The sequence below is a fragment of the Lottia gigantea genome, assembly GCF_000327385.1.
Source record: "Lottia gigantea unplaced genomic scaffold LOTGIsca_18, whole genome shotgun sequence".
Classification (NCBI taxonomy): domain Eukaryota; kingdom Metazoa; phylum Mollusca; class Gastropoda; family Lottiidae; genus Lottia; species Lottia gigantea.
In genome coordinates this window covers 3,139,988-3,158,267 of record NW_008708301.1, presented here as the reverse complement: position 1 = coordinate 3,158,267, position 18,280 = coordinate 3,139,988, and the positions used below count along the sequence as shown (strand labels likewise).

The window sequence follows — 18,280 nt, the reverse complement described above, 5'->3', positions numbered from 1 at the left end:
ATTGAAACATTATATCATAAAATACTCCTACTTGGGTCAATTTTTGTTCAAACAAACATGTAATTGAATATATTATAGGCTAACAAATAGTAAGGACACCGTGTTCTTAACGAATCCAAAGGTTCATCTTAAATGAGCGCAGAATTGTAATGGGAGCAAACAGGCAATTATTTTCCTAGAGGAAGATTCAGCTTTACGAAAACACATCGAATTCTTGAAAGAAAAAATAATACAAAGGAAAGATTAAAATAAATATTAAGTAAAATATATATAAAAATAGTTCAAGAAAATCAAACTATAATATGAATAAATTATGTGATGCCATTTTTCCTTTAAATCAGGTCCTTAAAGTTATTTATAAAAATTGGTTTGGGGGTTCGGTGATCGCTTCTTTTTCCTAAAACAGGGGGCCCCGCACCCAATTCAAATTTCTGCAGCTGCCACTGATGCTGATGGAGAGCAGATAGGTTAATCTATCAGATTGTATAATAATATTTTATGTATTATTATTACAGCATACAATATATATCCGATTCATACATTATTCAACAGCAGTCTACTGGTATTCTTAAACAAACTCTTTATGATAAAAATAAAAAAAAACACAAGTATTAATGATTTGAACCGCAAAACGAAACCCGAAATGAGACACGAGACAATATCAATATATCTTGTAGACATTTTATAACTGTTATCATTTACAAAATGTTCGCCTCGCTGTATTTAAATACCGGAAAGCCAGCCCCGTCGTTAAGATGGGGTCCGTGCAGGCTTGGCCCCAGCAAGTGAGAATTAAGCACCAGCAAAACTTCTTGATTTATTTACAGTGTCTTTGTACAAAATCGAAAAGACATAGATTTAGATATGTTTGTAGCACCTCATTGTCAGAAATGAGTTCTCTGGACCTTTAATTCTTCAAATTAGTACAAAATATGCGCACCAGCACAAATTCTTTCCTGACGACGGGGCTGCAGGAACCACGGGCATAAGACGAAGCATTTGACTGTTCCAAATAGAAATCAAAGGTGTCCCCGATACATATAAGGCTAGAAAACCTCTTTCACAATCCCTTTAAGGATTCACTGACAAAGGCAAACAACATGTTATTGAATTAGGGAGAAAGATATTATTCTATTTTTAGACTTCAATATGGCGTAACTACTTTGGTAATAAATGATGTCATCGATTGAAAATACTGTAGTAAAATACAGGCAGGGTTACTTACAATTGTATTTCGTTTGAAATAAGTGGAGTGAAAATGCATACAATTGATCATTATATTGTACTGGTTTTGTGTGTGTTAGATTTTCTATACATATCAGCACACGATGTTTCAAGGTTGGTATATAGGCCTATATATAGCTTGTAAATAGACAGCTTTAATCTATGTGCTCTTATTAATCAACAATTTGTACTTCTGGGTCAGTTTGACAATGATCGTGTGAAATGTCCTACTTTTTTGCACGGGCTTTCGTCTACTTTTTTCATTTCCAACTGTCAGTACCAAAAACTTCCTCCAACCCCAACCCTTCAGACCTAAACCACTGGTCGGTTAACAAAACATGTGCTCCTAATTCTACCTATGCTAGAATTTAAGCACTGAATAATTAAGACATTGGCATATCAATGATCCAATAAAAATTATTCAGCCTTTCATCTGTCTGTAGCCTACTCGGCTCAAATGCCTGATGCTATGAACCCTAACATTATACAAATGACATTGTTTTGTAGTACTCAAGTCGGGGAATATTGTGGTGTTAATGGTAATGTGGAGTCTTGTGGCAGCAGTGAGTAAGTCATTTGAAATTTGTAAACCTTCAGAGTATGGAATAGGTGCTGTGGTTGGCGTAGCAAGCAAAGCAGAGCATGCTAATTTCCCAGGGATTACCTGACCTATACATCCTGTCGGAGAGTCCACATATATAATATTTGTATTTGGTATATTTATTATTAGCCTACGCAAACTAAAGAGCTTGTTGAAGGTAGAATGCCGGTGGTAACACCTCGAAGAACGACGCAAAACTGCTCCATGCATATGAAAAGGGAGAGTTCGGTTCTCCCCACAAAGTATTTGTTACTTAAAAGTTCAAGTTATATCTATTTCAGGAACATTTACAGGCGAGATGGATACTTGATCGACTGTTATCCAGAATCTGGCGTGGATGAAGCAAAATGCCTGAGAAGAGGGTGAGAAATTTTGTTTGTAAAAACTCAAATGGAACGAAAATAATACATTCTCATATTACATAAAGCACATTATGGGCACATTGTATTCCGAATATGGGGTTTGGACATGGTCTTATATTACGAATGGGGATGTGGTTTTAGGTTTGGACTCCATGATATAGGCATACTTTGATCAAAATCTCAAGTGCTAAAGGTCAGCAGCTCAACAATTGTCTTATTAACGGAAGTATGACGGGCGTGGTTTGGACAGAATGCAGCTCACCAAACTCTTAGAGATCAACCGAATCAGTATACAACTGAAATGGATTATAGAGGTTTTCTAAACATGCATGTGTATCAGGGACACTTGGCAGCATCATATTGCACTATCCCAATTTTCTGTCAGACTTCTGTGGTTCCTGAGGTTCCTAAAAGATTTAGAAACCTCTTTATTATCCATTTAATCTACAACAATTCTTTCTGTTACAGTTGTATTTGGGAAGAAAGCCATTCCACTCCAGTTCCACGGTGTATATACCCAGAACAACATGGATACATAGTAACAGGGGAGGTAACTGAGACTTGGAATGCGGAATTAGAAGTGGAACTAGAAAGAATCAATACACCCAAGATATATGCCGGGGAAATATTCAATAGACTTTTACTAACAGTACAATACCAAACTGACCACAGAGTCAGAATAAAGGTTGGTAGGTCGACATCTCTCATTTATATGGAATATAAATGTATACTTGAATCAGTGTTTGGAGAGTGTGTGTGTGTGGGGGGGGGGGGGGGTGCTGGGGGGTGCTGGTTGGAAAATGCAGCACCCTAAATTCTTAACCAGCAAGTATCCACAAACACAGGAGAACTTGAGAATCTTCTTTGGCGTGAAGCAATGAAACAATGCATAGGGGTCCTGATTCCCACCCCCCCCCCCCCCCATTGCAGTTTGCTTTGGCCTACCTCTGGAGGGCTCTGTACAACAGGTAGATTGAACCAAGGTTCTTTCTTATATCATATCAATTAGATCCAACCCAAAGATGTTCCGAGATATGAAGTCCCACAGGAAGCATTAGATATTTCAGATGATTTTCGAACAACAGAAGACAGGCTGTACGACGTTTCCATCATTAAAGGTCCACCAAGGTTTGCAGTGGTGGTCAAAAGAAGATCGGATTCTACAGTAGTGTATGTACATTTTGTTTTCATATTGGTGGTTCTTCTACCATTGTGAGTTTAGTCACATGTCCGGCTCTACCGAGCTGGTCGGGTTAAACGGCTGTGAAATGATCACGGTAATTCCTTTTTGGAATGATATTCGTTGGTTTGAATGGTGGCAGTATGTCTGTTGCTCTTTTGTACCACTTATATTGTACCATCTAATTGTGTAACTATTATTTTTGTCCTCAGATTTTCTACTGATGTACCTGGTTTAACATTTACTGATCAGTTTCTACAGATAACAACTAGACTACCATCTTCTAATCTTTATGGTTTTGGTGAACATAATCATCGTAGATTTCAACACGATATGAACTGGAAAACATGGTCTATTTTCGCAGGAGGAGGACTGCCTATTGTAAGAACGAGATCTGTTAATTTTTTTTTTTATTTTTTGCTTTTAAAATTTCTTACCTGATTTTGAAACAAACTCCGTAGACAATCACTGGCAAGACAATTGCTTGTCAACAATCACTTCCTTGGTGTTGAGAACATAATCCACACCACTGTGAAATGAGTGCTAACAGTTTCTGTAGTCTGTTTGCTGTAAATTCCTGAATGGCAAATAAACATAAATTTGTCTTTATATTACATTGAAGGAGCCTATCAATGTTTATGGGGTTCAGCCAACTTATATGAATCTAGAAAATGATGGTAAAGCTACAATGGTTTTGCTGAAAAACAGTAATGCTATGGGTAAGCAATAATCTCTGTAAGCATTGTATATTGTACACTGTATAACTGAATTGATTAGATCTCCACAAAATACTGAGTCGTAAGTTTCATTGTCGAAACGGTGGGTGCTCACTCTACCAGCACACCTAATGCCACTCTATTATTGCTTGTGTTATTAGTCCTATTCTAATTTCTATATTTATAGATGTAGTATTACAACCCGACCCTTACCCAGCTGTAACATACCGTGTTATTGGTGGTATCCTAGATTTCTATATTTTTATGGGACCAACTCCAGAAGAGGCTGTGCAACAATATATTCAGGTAAGTTCTTTGATTAAAGATATTATTAAAGAATGCGACTGAATTATTTAATTAATAATTGAATTTGTATAATGTCTAAAATCTTTATCTGTTACTGTTGATCATTCTTGTATATAATTTCAAAATTTGCAAAAGCATTGCATATTCCATTTTAAAATTGTATTGTATAGTACATCTAAAATTGTATATAACGTCAACATTTGAATTGCATTTTACATATACAATTGTATGGTGTTGTATATAACATCTAAAATTGTATTTTTATTGCATCTTAAATTGTATTGCATATCATATCCATAATTGTATTGTATATTGTACCTGAAATTGTATTGTATACTGCATTTGTAATAAGTTTATTGTATAATATTGAAGGCTATAGGTAAACCAATGATGCCACCCTACTGGGCTCAAGGATACCATCTATGTAGATGGGGTTATTTGAATATTACTGATGTCCACAATGTTATGTCCAGAAACAGAGAGTCTGGTATACCATACGTGAGTTAATATTGTTAGGAAATTCAACATCAATTCACACAGTTCGTTCATAAGTTTTAGTTAATAACCTTAGACTGTAATCTTTCGATTCCGAGACTGTGATTTCCATCAAAGGCGTACGGACTGAAAGCCTGTTTGGGGCACAGGCTTGTGTGCCCGACAATTTTGAACGGTTGAGATGTCAGGCAAAGCACCACTCTAAGCACCGAAGGCGAGAGTCTACGGAAACAGGTTTTTCGGTCGTTGCTCGATAATATTTGGGAGGGCATCTGAGTGATATGTTGGGGTACATTTTATGCCCCCAACCATTTGCGTATTTAGTCGTTATTTGTTGGGCTATGCCCCTGCCCCATACCTCTTTGAAGATTAAGTCCTCTCAATGCTCAATGTCAACTCAGGCCATTTGGTATCTGCTTGCTTCCAGGGGCAACTGGGAGCCTAGAAACCCCCGCTCTAAAAGGGCTTCGGCCATTCTGGCCTTGCCTCCAACAGACACCTTTCACGCCCCTGATGTATCATGGTATTAAATGCAATATGTTTCATATATTTTCGACTAATTTATACGTATTTACTCTGATTGTAGGAAGGCCAATGGGTAGATATTGAGTACATGTATAAATTATATGATTATACGTATGATAAAAAAGGTTGGGTAGATTTACCAAAACTGATTGAGGACCTACATAACCATCATCAAAAATTTATTGTTATCATTGTAAGTATGAATATTTTTGAGAATTCAAAACAATAACATTCACAGGAAATGAGAATTGCTAGCAAATTTTGAATAGAACAAGATGAATGTTTTGTTACCCTGTTTCGAGGTTTCCAGTTTAATTAGGTTTTCCCCTACCTCTGTAGGGTCGTATAACGTAAACACTAATGATATCTTTTACGACGTAGGTAGTCCGAAACTCTGACGATACAACACTATGGTTTAGAAAGCCCAAAATCAGAGGTACTTTGATAGTTTGATATGTATTTCATCTCAGCCCATTGGACTGCCAAGAGCAGACTGGTGCCTACCTGTCTAGACTGGTGCCTGCATCGAATCTGGAATCTCCATGTTAGCGTGTGGAGTCGCCTGTCGAATAGTTGACAACAATCTTTTACTGCATGCTGTATTATCAATCTTCACACTCAGGCATTGTATAGGTGAGAAATAATGCACAGAACTTCATTATCATTGTAGGATCCTGCTGTTGGTTCTGATCCAAAGATGATAGAAAAAGCTAAGATAAACAGTCCAGGTTACGATATGTATGATGATGGTGTTCGACAAGATATCTTCATTAAAAACTCTTCTAACAAAGTGTTAATTGGTAAAGTGAGTATGTGTGTTGCTTGACTTTTCTCCCATGTGTACGGTCTTAATTTAAGGGATTATAAAGCGGTTTTCTAAAAAAAGGAAGTGTGTATCGGGGACTTTGATAGCATCAATTTGCACCATTCCAGTTTTCAGTCAGACATCTGTGGTTCCTGCAATTCCAAGAAAACTAAGTGTGTGATGACGTCATTAATGGCAAAATATGCTTTTTCGCATAAGGCCATACCCGATTGGTGACGTCATAAAACGGTTGGTTTTAGGGAATTGCAGGAACCACAGAGATCTAATTGAAAAGTGGAATGGTGCAGGTTGATGCTATCGGTGTCCTCGATACACATAATTTTTTTTTGGAAAACCTCTTTACAATCCCTTTAAGTGGCTAGGCGTTTGATGAAGATATAATTGCTTTTAAATGCCTGCCACTCACTATCAATTTTACAGATTACATCGTCAATCCGGTGAGAAATTCATCCAAAGTGTTGGATAGAAATAGATTTTCGCCTGTGATTTGGTTTTACTCATTTTTTTCTTTGGTTTAACGTTGAACCTAGCCTAGATCAGGATGATTTCAAAGTTTTTTTTATATATATTTTCCAGTCATGGCCAGGTATTTCAGCTTTCCCCGATTTTACCAACCCAAAAACAGAAAACTGGTGGTATAAATGGATGAGTTATTTGTATCATGATGAAAATATCAAATTTGATGCACTATGGATAGTAAGTCGATTTTAATCACGTTCTACCTTTTAAAAAAACCCAGAAATAATAGAAGTGATAGCGCATTGAGATTAGTCATTAGCTTTGACAACATTTAAAGGTAAAATACAACTTCAACCCTTGGTTCCCATCATGGGAAACTAACGTCATGGATACCTGCAAACTCCACAGGATAAATTAATGAATATAGTTGCGTTTTATAATAAACAACGATCGCAAGTTTCGATTTAAGGCTTTCAAAACTATTCTATACAGAAAATGAGTGTACTAAAAAAAACCTAGGAACCCTTAACTGAAACGTTGGTTACATTTTTGCAAAAGCAATTGATGTTTACAGCTTTCCCAGTGTCTAAGCAGATATCGATAAGAATGACTAACTCCAAAATGGCGTAAACATTTTTTTCTTATTTGTAGGATTTGAATGAACCAAAAAACTTTGTTAATGGATCAATAGATGGTTGTATCAAAAACAGATGGAACAATCCTCCCTACATACCAAGTAATATAGTTTTACTACAAATTATCAAAATCATTAAAGGAATTGTAAAGAGGTTTTCTAAACTTTTTGCACCATTCCTATTTTCATTGTATTTCTAATCAAACTAACGCTTTTTATGACGTCACTAGAGGGTAGCTACCGGAAGCTACTATTGATATATATGAATGCATATTGTAGTTCCCATCTAGTGACATCATAAAACGCCTTAGTTTTAGTGGAATTGCAAGAGGTCAGAATGTAAAGTGGAATGGTGCAAATTGATGCTACCAGTGGCCCCGATACACATAAAAAATTTAGCAAACATCTTTAAAATCCCTTAAACTTTCCTTTCCAGAAATTTTAATTGAATTTCAAATCCAATTCAATGCAATTTTGGATTGTTTTATATCTTGAAAGTTAAAAATACCTTTTTTCAGATATAGTGGGGTCACAATATGGTTCATTGAATTTTAAAACAATATGTATGGACAGTCAACAACATTGGGGACGACATTATGATGTACATAGTTTATATGGTCACAGTGAAGCTATACAAACTTATAAGTATGCTACAATTTCAGCTGTTCAATTTATCTTGAAATTATTTCAGCTCCTATTCAGATCGTATTGTCATCGTGAGCGGTGATCACAGCTGCAATTTGCATCAAAAATACATTAAAAACCCTCAAGAAAATGTTGTCCTATACTGAATCAAAGGGAGATAATTCACTGATTGCATTTGGTAACCCTCAACAAGTTTCCATAAAGCTGAATCTGCCTCAACAATGAATGGAATGAATATTAACACTGTAACATGACCATGTAAATGATCCATCATCTTTATTTTCAGTGCACTGTTGAAATTACACCCCCAAAAACGCCCCTGGGCGATAACGAGATCTAATTTTGTAGGAACTGGTAAATATGCTAGTAAATGGATGGGAGATAATCAGAGTAAATGGTCCAATTTACACTGGTCTATAGCTAGTAAGTATCGTTTAACTGATCTTTCTGAAGGAGAATTCTTTGTATATCAATTGTTTTATCATATTTTGCATATAGCGCTGCACTCAAAATAGAAAATAGAAAAAGCTGAATATTAATTTCAAAAGTGATTCTCACAATTTAACCCCAAAAGAATACAAATGTTTAAAAACAACATTCAAAAAATGAAAAAAAAAAAGAATCAATGTTTTACGAAGGTCTGATATTAAATTTGCAGGTATAATGGAATTCAGTATGTTTGGGTTCTCATTGGTAAGTAAGAATATTGTAGTAATTATTTTCGGTATAATATTTTTTTACAAGGAATTTTTATAAAACTGGGATTCAAAAGTTGTTCTGGTCATACTTTTGATACTTTATAAAATAGCCTGAATTGAAAAATGTTTCTGGTCCACCCGATATAACAACAAATTCTAAGCACGAAAATAGGTGACGCATTTTGCAGCCGTTGTCGAGTTGGTTTCTCATGAAATATGGGTCAAGGTGAAGGATTAATGAAGAAAATCGAAACAAACCAATTTTCATTACTTTAAAGAATATTTCAATAACATCTAAGACATAAGAAATTTTTTTCCCATTTTTTAATCTTTTCGAAATTCGGTGTTAAATGCTTATATGCACGAATATAGGTTACATCATTGTATTAAGATGAATCTCAATATATTTCAGAATGGTGTAGATATCTGTGGTTTTCAAGGAGATGCAGAATATGAAATGTGTATAAGGTGGCATCAACTTGGAGCTTTTTATCCTTTTGCTAGAAACCATAATGGCCGAAAGAGACAAATCCTGTATAGGGTATGTATTCGTTGTCCATGTTTTATTAGACTGATTTACGAACGAATGAATATCTTACCCAAAAAATTGTGTTCTGTGAATTTTTATGTTTCTTTTATCAGCATCAAGATCCAGCAGCGTGGGACCAGAGATTTATAGATATAGTTAAACCTGTTTTAATGACCAGATATCGTCTACTACCATATTTATATACTTTAATGTTTAAAGCACATCAGTATGGTGACATGGTTATGAAAGCTCTGTTATTTGAGTAAGTGAAAGTCGCCTAGTTATTTAGTCATAAGTAAGGTACCTGCTTTATAATGAAAGAACACACAAGCAGATTTCGATACCAACTTTCTGAAACTGGGAGAACAAATATGTGACCGATTAATGGATATCTTTCTGTGTGGATATCTCAAATGCGGAAAGGAAAATATGCAACCCGTCCACTGAGGGTCAGAGGAGGTTCGTCCTAAGAAATATTCTTATTCTCGTAAAGGAAACTATTTTTTCATAAGCGACGTCACTGATGATACAGAACAAAACGTGCCTTTCAAAAAGTAGCCTTTTGGTCCTTATTTTTTTTTTAGATTTCCAACAGATAAACAAACATGGTCATTAGATAAACAGTTTTTATTAGGTCCTGCACTACTTATATCACCCGTTTTACAACAGGTACAGTTTTATCATATTATATTATTATTACCACCAGTAAAACAACAGATAAGGTTCTATCAAATTCTTATTATCACCAGTATTACAACAGGTACAGTTTTATCAAATTATTATTATCACCAGTATTACAACAGGTACAGTTTTATCAAATTATCATTATCACTAGTATTACAACAGTTACAGTTTTATCAAATTATTATTATCACCAGTATTACAACAGGTACAGCTTTATCAAATTATCATTATCACCAGTATTATAACAGGTACAGTTTTATCAAAATATGATTATCACCAGTATTACAACAGGTACAGTTTTATCAAATTATTATTATCACCAGTATTAAAACAGGTACAGCTTTATCAAATTATTATTATCACCAGTATTATAACAGGTACAGTTTTATCAAATTATCATTATCACCAGTATTATAACAGGTACAGTTTTATCAAATTATTATTATCACCAGTATTAAAACAGGTACAGTTTTATCAAATTATTATTATCACCAGTATTATAACAGGTACAGTTTTATCAAATTATTATTATCACCAGTATTACAACAGGTACAGTTTTATCAAATTATTATTATCACCAGTATTACAACAGGTACGGTTTTATCAAATTATTATTATCACCAGTATTACAACAGGTACAGTTTTATCAAATTATTATTATCACCAGTATTACAACAGGTACCATTTTATCAAATTATTATTATCACCAGTATTACAACAGGTACAGTTTTATCAAATTATTATCATCACCAGTATTACAACAGGTACAGTTTTATCAAATTATTATTATCACCAGTATTACAACAGATACAGTTTTATCAAATTATTATTATCACCAGTATTACAACAGGTACAGTTTTATCAAATTATTATTATCACCACTATTACAACAGGTACAGTTTTATCAAATTATTATTATCACCAGTATTGCAACAGATACGGTTCTATCAAATTATTATTATCACCACTATAACAACAGGTACAGTTTTATCAAATTATTATTATCACCAGTATTACAACAGGTACAGTTTTATCAAATTATTATTATCACCAGTATAACAACAGATACGGTTCTATCAAATTATTATTATCACCAGTATTACAACAGGTACAGTTTTATCAAATTATTATTATCACCAGTATTACAACAGGTACAGTTTTGTCAAATTATTATTATCACCAGTATAACAACAGATACGGTTCTATCAAATTATTATTATCACCAGTATTACAACAGGTATAGTTTTATCAAATTATTATTATCACCAGTATTACAACAGGTACAGTTTTATCAAATTATTATTATCACCAGTATTACAACAGGTACAGTTTTATCAAATTATTATTATCACCAGTATTACAACAGGTACAGTTTTATCAAATTATTATTATCACCAGTATTACAACAGGTACAGTTTTATCAAATTATTATTATCACCAGTATTACAACAGGTACAGTTTTGTCAAATTATTATTATCACCAGTATAACAACAGATACGGTTCTATCAAATTATTATTATCACCAGTATTACAACAGGTATAGTTTTATCAAATTATTATTATCACCAGTATAACAACAGATACAGTTTTATCAAATTATTATTATCACCAGTATTACAACAGTTACAGTTTTATCAAATTATTATTATCACCAATATTACAACAGATACGGTTCTATCAAATTATTATTATCACCAGTATTACAAAAGGGTTCAGTTTTATCAAATTATTATCATCACCACTATTACAACAGGTACAGTTTTATCAAATTATTATTATCACCAGTATTAAAACAGGTACAGTTTTATCTAAAATATACATTGAATACTTGTGTTTTATTGTAGAATCAAACGAAAGTTGAAGCATACTTTCCACAGTCTAGATGGTATGATTATATGACAGTAAGTTACCCTTTTTTTAATTTTAAAAAATTGTTGACTTTACATGATTGAACATGAATCTACTCTGGAACAATTTCTCAGTTGTTTGAATAGAATTTCATTGTCAATAAACCTAATTTATATCACTGTCGTTTTTAAATTTTCGAAAATGATATGTAGTTAATCTGTTCATAAACAATTTCAGGGAGAGGAAATAGTCCCAGCTGCTCAATTCCACAATTTATATACACCCTTACACAAATTTAATCTACATGTCAGGGGTGGATATATTATACCAGTACAACGACCAGATACAACAACTTACACGAGGTAAGCATCATACAGTCTTTATTATACCAGGACAACAACCAGATACAACAACCTATAAAAGGTAAGTATCATACAGTCTATATTATACCAGATACAACAACTTACAAGAAGTAAGTGTTATACAGTCTATATCATACCAGTACAACAAGATACAACCATTTACAACAGGTAAGTATCATACAGTCTATATTATACCAGTACATCAACAAGATACAACATCTTACAAGAAGTGAGTATTATACAGTCTATATTATACCAGTATAAGAAGTTAACAACCAGATACAACAACTTACAAGAGATAAATGTTATTCAGTCTATATTATACCAGTACAACAACCAGATACAACAACTAACAAGAGGTAAATGTTATTCAGTCTATATTATACCAGTACAACAACAAGATACAATTTCTTACAAGAGGTAAGTAGTATACAGTCTATATTATACCAGCAACCTAATACATAAACCTGTTTTTCTTTTCTAGCCGAAAGAATTCAATGGATTTATTGATTGCATTAGATGAACATAATGTAGCTAATGGTGAATTGTTTTTGGACGATGGAGAGGGTTTAAGTGAGTAGATTTGTATACTTTTTAGACAATATTCATAAAAGACAATAGTAATTTTGGTAAATTTAAAAAAGAATTCAATGTCATAATTTATGCAGTCATTAAAAATTGAATTTGTTTTGTTATTATATTTCTTCCTAGATACCCACGATAATGGACAGTCAACTATAATAGATTTCAGTATGGAGAAGGTACATATATATTTTTATTTTCATCGATATTTTGGTAGGGTAGTAACTCAGTCATTTAGTGTACTTATTTTTCAACAGACTGTGAGTGTCTTTGCTCATTATCACCAAGCTGTAATCATGTGGATTTGTCATGAATCAACTGCAAAAAAATACCCAGAATGAGAAACCCTTCAATCCCGGCATAGGTCGATAATAACTTTAGATTTTTCAACCCGGTTTCCCCTTGTCAGTGAAGCTGGTTGGAGAGACTGACATGGAAAAAGCGTCGAGTCGTATGGATGGAAAAATAAACCAAGGCTTTGTGTGCTATAGGCTGAGTACGTTAAGTTGGAAATCGAAAAAACACAATTATGTGCAGAAGAGTTGGACGTAAAAATCCATTCATTTCAATTTTTCATTTCATGTCTAAATATAGAGTGCGGAGTTGCGACTGAAACCAAGAGTACATAATTATGAAGAGGCAAAAAATTTGAAGATATCCACTATAGAGATATATGGTTTAAATAAATTACCACAAAAGGTAACCATAAATGGTAGGGAGCTTGATGACAACTATATACGACAGTCTGGCCAGGTATGAATTTAGATCAAAATCAAAATAATAATAATCGTAGTTCGAGAACAACTCGCATGAAATATATCAGGACTGTTGCGCATTTTAAGTCCAACTAGAAGATGGCGAGCAAACAATGGCGAGCAATATGCTACTGGTTTTGTTATTTCAACGATTCAGTTAAATTCTAATTGTATGTATTTAAATTAAATTAAATGAATAGATGACCCACATATTTATTAATGCTGTTCCCAAAAAAAATAAATATTTCTAACCTTGATCAAGGATTTCCTGATTATTTGAGAATGAAAAGAACGTTTAGCCAAGTACTCATTAATTATAATGTATGGATGTATATATAATTTATCATAAAACTTTATTTACAGATAGTACAGATAATAAAACAGAACATTCCCATTGTACATGAGACTGAAATAAAGTGGGTTGTGTACTGACGAATTTTTTTATTTTACCCATGTACCACTACCTAAAATTATTGTCTTATTACTCCATGGGCAAATTAAATTCTACAGATTATTATTAACTTTTATTATTTTATTCAAAAATGACAGTGATGAGTGCAAGAAATTTACGGCTGTAATTATTTTCGGTACAACGATATCTATGTAGGCTATATCAGATTAAAAAAGAGACTGAATAAAATATACATGAAAATTTATTAAAACTACACAATAGAAATTAGGTGATCAGATCTAAATACTGGGCTATCATCTGAGAGAAATGATATATTAGCCCACTTTAGCTTTTTGCCACAATAAATATAATATAATATTCGATAATAATATACATGTCTACAATACAAAAAACATCAAATTAGATAATCTCAATAATCTCAAATCTCTATATTCAAGTTCTATTTTTAACCTATATCTGGAACAAGTGTCCGATTTTCGCAGGTTAATTTGGGTCTTGAACATATGTGAAAATCACAATACTTCGCGAAATACTTTTACACATGGATTTGAAATCTCAATTTTTGATGGTGAGCTGAGAACACTATTACTGGTTGGCTTAGCGTAAAAAATCCACGTTTCTGAGACTAAGATACGATTAGTCAACCGGATGGCGAATCTGTCCCTTCAAGGTGGGTATAGCCGAGACACGTTATCCGGTATGATGTATTGTGTGCAGGATTATGATATTAGAAAATCGAAGAAGCGAAAACGTGAGACAAGGACTCAAAAACAATGTGGATATCGGATACGCTTTGCTTCTTCCGGTTTCTATTGTACTGATAATCCGATAGTCAAATCGTACATCGCATCGAACACCATACCTTATCTATTCCCAGCTTTATGATTGTGCAATAAATCGAAATAATTTCATTGTATTTCATCAGTTAAAGAAAATAAATTAATTGCACAATAATTGGTAATTCTAATAACTTATTGCACGAAATGTAAATGACAAATGTGCTGATTTTTTGGGGTATGGATACCATTTTATAAAAAATGTGTGTCCTTTTGTTAGCAGTCGATATGAGGGTTTCACATTTACCTTGAAACTCCCAAACAGACAATCAATTAACATTGTTTACCACTAAGCAGGTGTACTACAAGCCTTTATTAAAATACAGTACATCTGGTACCTTGTCTCCATATCTCTTCTGTACCTCATCATATTGCACCTTGTCCATAATCTTTAACTTTTCAGTCTGGATGGAACTGAAAATACAGCAATATTTTTCGGTAAGTCTCAGATTGGAATTAGCAAAATGTTTGAAGAGAATACGAAAAATGTTTTCTAGTATTGCTAAATCTTTTTGAGAGCATATACAACTTTATTACAGGGTAATATCGATGAATTGGAACAGTGTGGTGCATTTATTTCTAATTTCATGTGGCATTATTTGGCAAATATGGTTAACTCCACGAAATCGTTTGGTTGATCGACAGTTTCATTGGGGCTACCTTCCCCATATGTTTGAATGAGTTTTAGTTGGTAATATAGCCTGGCCTATTAATATTGAGATCATTATCGGCCTTATACTTGAAAGTTTTCTGGAGATCTATGCAGAGTCAGATTGTCCCAAACGGAAATAATATATAGATCAGACTGGTAAGCAAAATAAAATGTTCATAATATAAAAGCTTTACATTATTTACAAATGAAATACTTTACTGTTATGTAAATAAATATTTAAGAAATTAATTCACACTATTTAAACACTAGAAATTTATTATCATTTATCAATTTATTAAACTATAAGGAAAATAAAATAAATAACTGAATAAATATATAACGAACAGGGACTTATGAATAAGATCAAAACAAAATAAACATAAAAGAAAAACCTCTGATAAATTTGATATAGATGGACCGGATTTGGGATAAACCTTTATAAATGTTTAGTAGATATAAAATTTATTACATAAAGTGGTTGATAGAAGATGTACATTTATAAAATTATCATGCATAATTAGAAGACTAGATTCGAGCCTTCAACAACATCATCGAATGCACCATGCGTTCTATTTTCCCTCCGTCGCATCATATGCTCGTGGATCTCTTTTACAACATCTTTTCCCAGACATAACTGTATATATGGACAATCCGGGTACCATTTAGAATGTTCTATCCAGGGGTCGTCCCCTGCTACCCAATCTCTAAAAATAGTCTGACATGAAAAACACTGAACCCGATCTGAGTTACCCAAATAATATAAACCAGCATGGGCTAATTGTCTAGGATCGACTTGACCATTCCATCCAATGAAACTTTTCAAACGATGTTCCTCTTTGGTGTAATAATGTACAAATGGGTTTTGAATGGTTGGGGCTGTGTGGCTGTGAGTTGAAGTAATATGACTGTGAGATGAAGGTCTTTGTATGGAGCTCAATGTTTGTGAGAGTGGTCGTTTTTGACTGGTACAGGCTACGTGGATCTGTGTTGGGTTTACTAGTATGGACTCATTAGAATTAGCAGGATTCCTTAAGTTCGAATCATCGCTAACATTTATCCTCGGAGCTGATTTCGGACTGTTTTCTATTTTAAGGTATTCCCGGATATACAGACAATTCGGTGAAAGTTTTTGGTGCTCTGATATAGGATCTTTTCTGTGCTTCCAATTCCTTATTGCACCATTACAAAACGAACATGCAACAGCGTCATCAGTTCCTGTATAATGAAATCCCGCTTGAACAAGTTGAACTGGGTAAACGTTTACTAATGGTGGCCAAGTTCTGAAAGTTTCGAGCCGATCCCGTTCGGAAATAAATGTCATTCCGTTCATTGATTACATTTTACCATAATTATATTAAGCTTGACCTGTCTGAAAGATAAAACGAATGATGGTCACTAACTTTATTTAACTTTCAAATATTTCAAACTATAACTCAATGTGATTTTCAATGTGTTCATCCATGGGTGATAAAAACAATTTCGTCAAAATCCGTCAAGAATTGTGCCTTCTAGTGTGTGGAGGAGCTAAAAATTGGAACGGGAAAACTCATACTAAATATTTTTCGATTTTTCTGATTTTCAATAGGGTTATCCTTTGTTGATAACGAACATTGACACCAAGTTTCATCGAAATCTGTCAATAATTGAACCTTCTAGAATGTAAACAAACGTTTTCAAGAACAAGGGCAATAACTCATACAAATTATTTCTTTTTTTTTTTATTTTCAGTTGGGTTCATTATTGGGTGATAACAAACTCTCACACCAAGTTTTGTCAAAATTCGTCAAGAATTGTGCCTTCATGTTCTAGAGTGTTTACAAGCTAAAATTTGAACGGGTTTACAAGAACAAGGGCAATAACTCATACTAATTATTTTTTATTTTTCTGATTTTCAGTTGGGTTCATTATTGGGTGATAAAAAACTCTCACACCAAGTTTTGTCAAAATCCGTCAAGAATTGTGCCTTCTAGTTCTACAGTGTTTACAAGCTAAAAATTGAACGCGTTATCAAGAACAAGGGCAATAACTCATACTAAATATTTTTCGATTCATCTCATTTTCAATAGGGTTCATCCTTTGCTGATTACAAACAATCATACCATGTTTCGTCAAAACCAATCAAGAATTGTGCCTTTTACAGTGTTGACCGCGTTTTCAAGAACAAGGCCCATACTAATAATTTTTCGATTTTTTCGATTTTCACTAGGGTTCAAATCAAGAATTGTGCCTTCTGTTGTCTGAGCAAAGTAAAACGTTTTATCAATTTTGCACATTATTTTCATGAGAATTGGAATAGCAGCCTCAAAATAGTATTGTTAGTCTTAAAATGTCTTTGCGTTGATTAAAATATAGGCATAAGCACACGTTATCTCTTCAAAATTTGATTTTAAAGAGGACAATTTTCAGCCAAAATTTGTGACTTTTTTGGGTTGACATTTCTTGGAGAGAAATGTGTTTCTATTCAATGTAAACTTACAAAACATTATATTTTTTATTCTAAGACTATCAGTACTATTTTGAGACTGATATTCCAATTCTCTTAAAAAAGTATAGAAAAAATTCAAAAAACTTTTTGATTTGCTCAGACAATAGAGTGTTTACGAGCAATTGTGGACGGACCGACGGACTGGGTGACTGCAACACAAGTTACACGTTATGTGAAATATATAATATCTATTATATATATATATACAAGAAGTGTGCTTATTCCATAATATTGTCATGTGATTGTGATTTGTAGGCCTACTCCTCACTTCTAAATGTCGTTCAAGTCTTATGAGGCTACAATAAATGAAGAATTATTATGTCACACATTTTCAATTTCACAACAATGTTGTAACTCAATTGAAATGATCAATGAAATCCAAAGGTATCATCTAAGTCACAAACAGTAAATTTAAATTTTACCTCTTGGGATTAAATTTCTAAACTTGGCCAAATGAGTCTTT

The 18,280-nt window shown here is 33.4% G+C and overlaps 2 protein-coding genes across 2 annotated transcripts; one reads left to right on the top strand and one right to left on the bottom strand.

Annotated features, from left to right (window-relative positions):
* Nucleotides 1–2,512: 2,512 nt before the first annotated feature.
* LOTGIDRAFT_114214 (hypothetical protein) lies at nt 2,513–13,436 on the top strand (the record flags this gene model as incomplete). The annotated part of the gene is made up of 21 exons (XM_009052357.1): nt 2,513–2,872; nt 3,197–3,357; nt 3,580–3,748; nt 3,990–4,086; nt 4,271–4,389; nt 4,762–4,887; nt 5,471–5,606; nt 6,114–6,214; nt 6,812–6,931; nt 7,346–7,430; nt 7,847–7,973; nt 8,260–8,396; nt 8,632–8,666; nt 9,084–9,212; nt 9,314–9,462; nt 9,785–9,869; nt 11,730–11,786; nt 11,971–12,095; nt 12,580–12,672; nt 12,895–12,943; nt 13,281–13,436. The coding sequence occupies 21 exons, from the start codon at nt 2,513–2,515 to the stop codon at nt 13,434–13,436; spliced, it is 2,616 nt and encodes an 871-aa protein (XP_009050605.1).
* A 2,413-nt stretch (nt 13,437–15,849) lies between these two features.
* LOTGIDRAFT_113794 (hypothetical protein) lies at nt 15,850–16,653 on the bottom strand (the record flags this gene model as incomplete). The annotated part of the gene is made up of 1 exon (XM_009052356.1): nt 15,850–16,653. One exon carries the CDS (start codon nt 16,651–16,653, stop codon nt 15,850–15,852), a length of 804 nt encoding a protein of 267 aa, XP_009050604.1.
* Nucleotides 16,654–18,280: the final 1,627 nt, after the last annotated feature.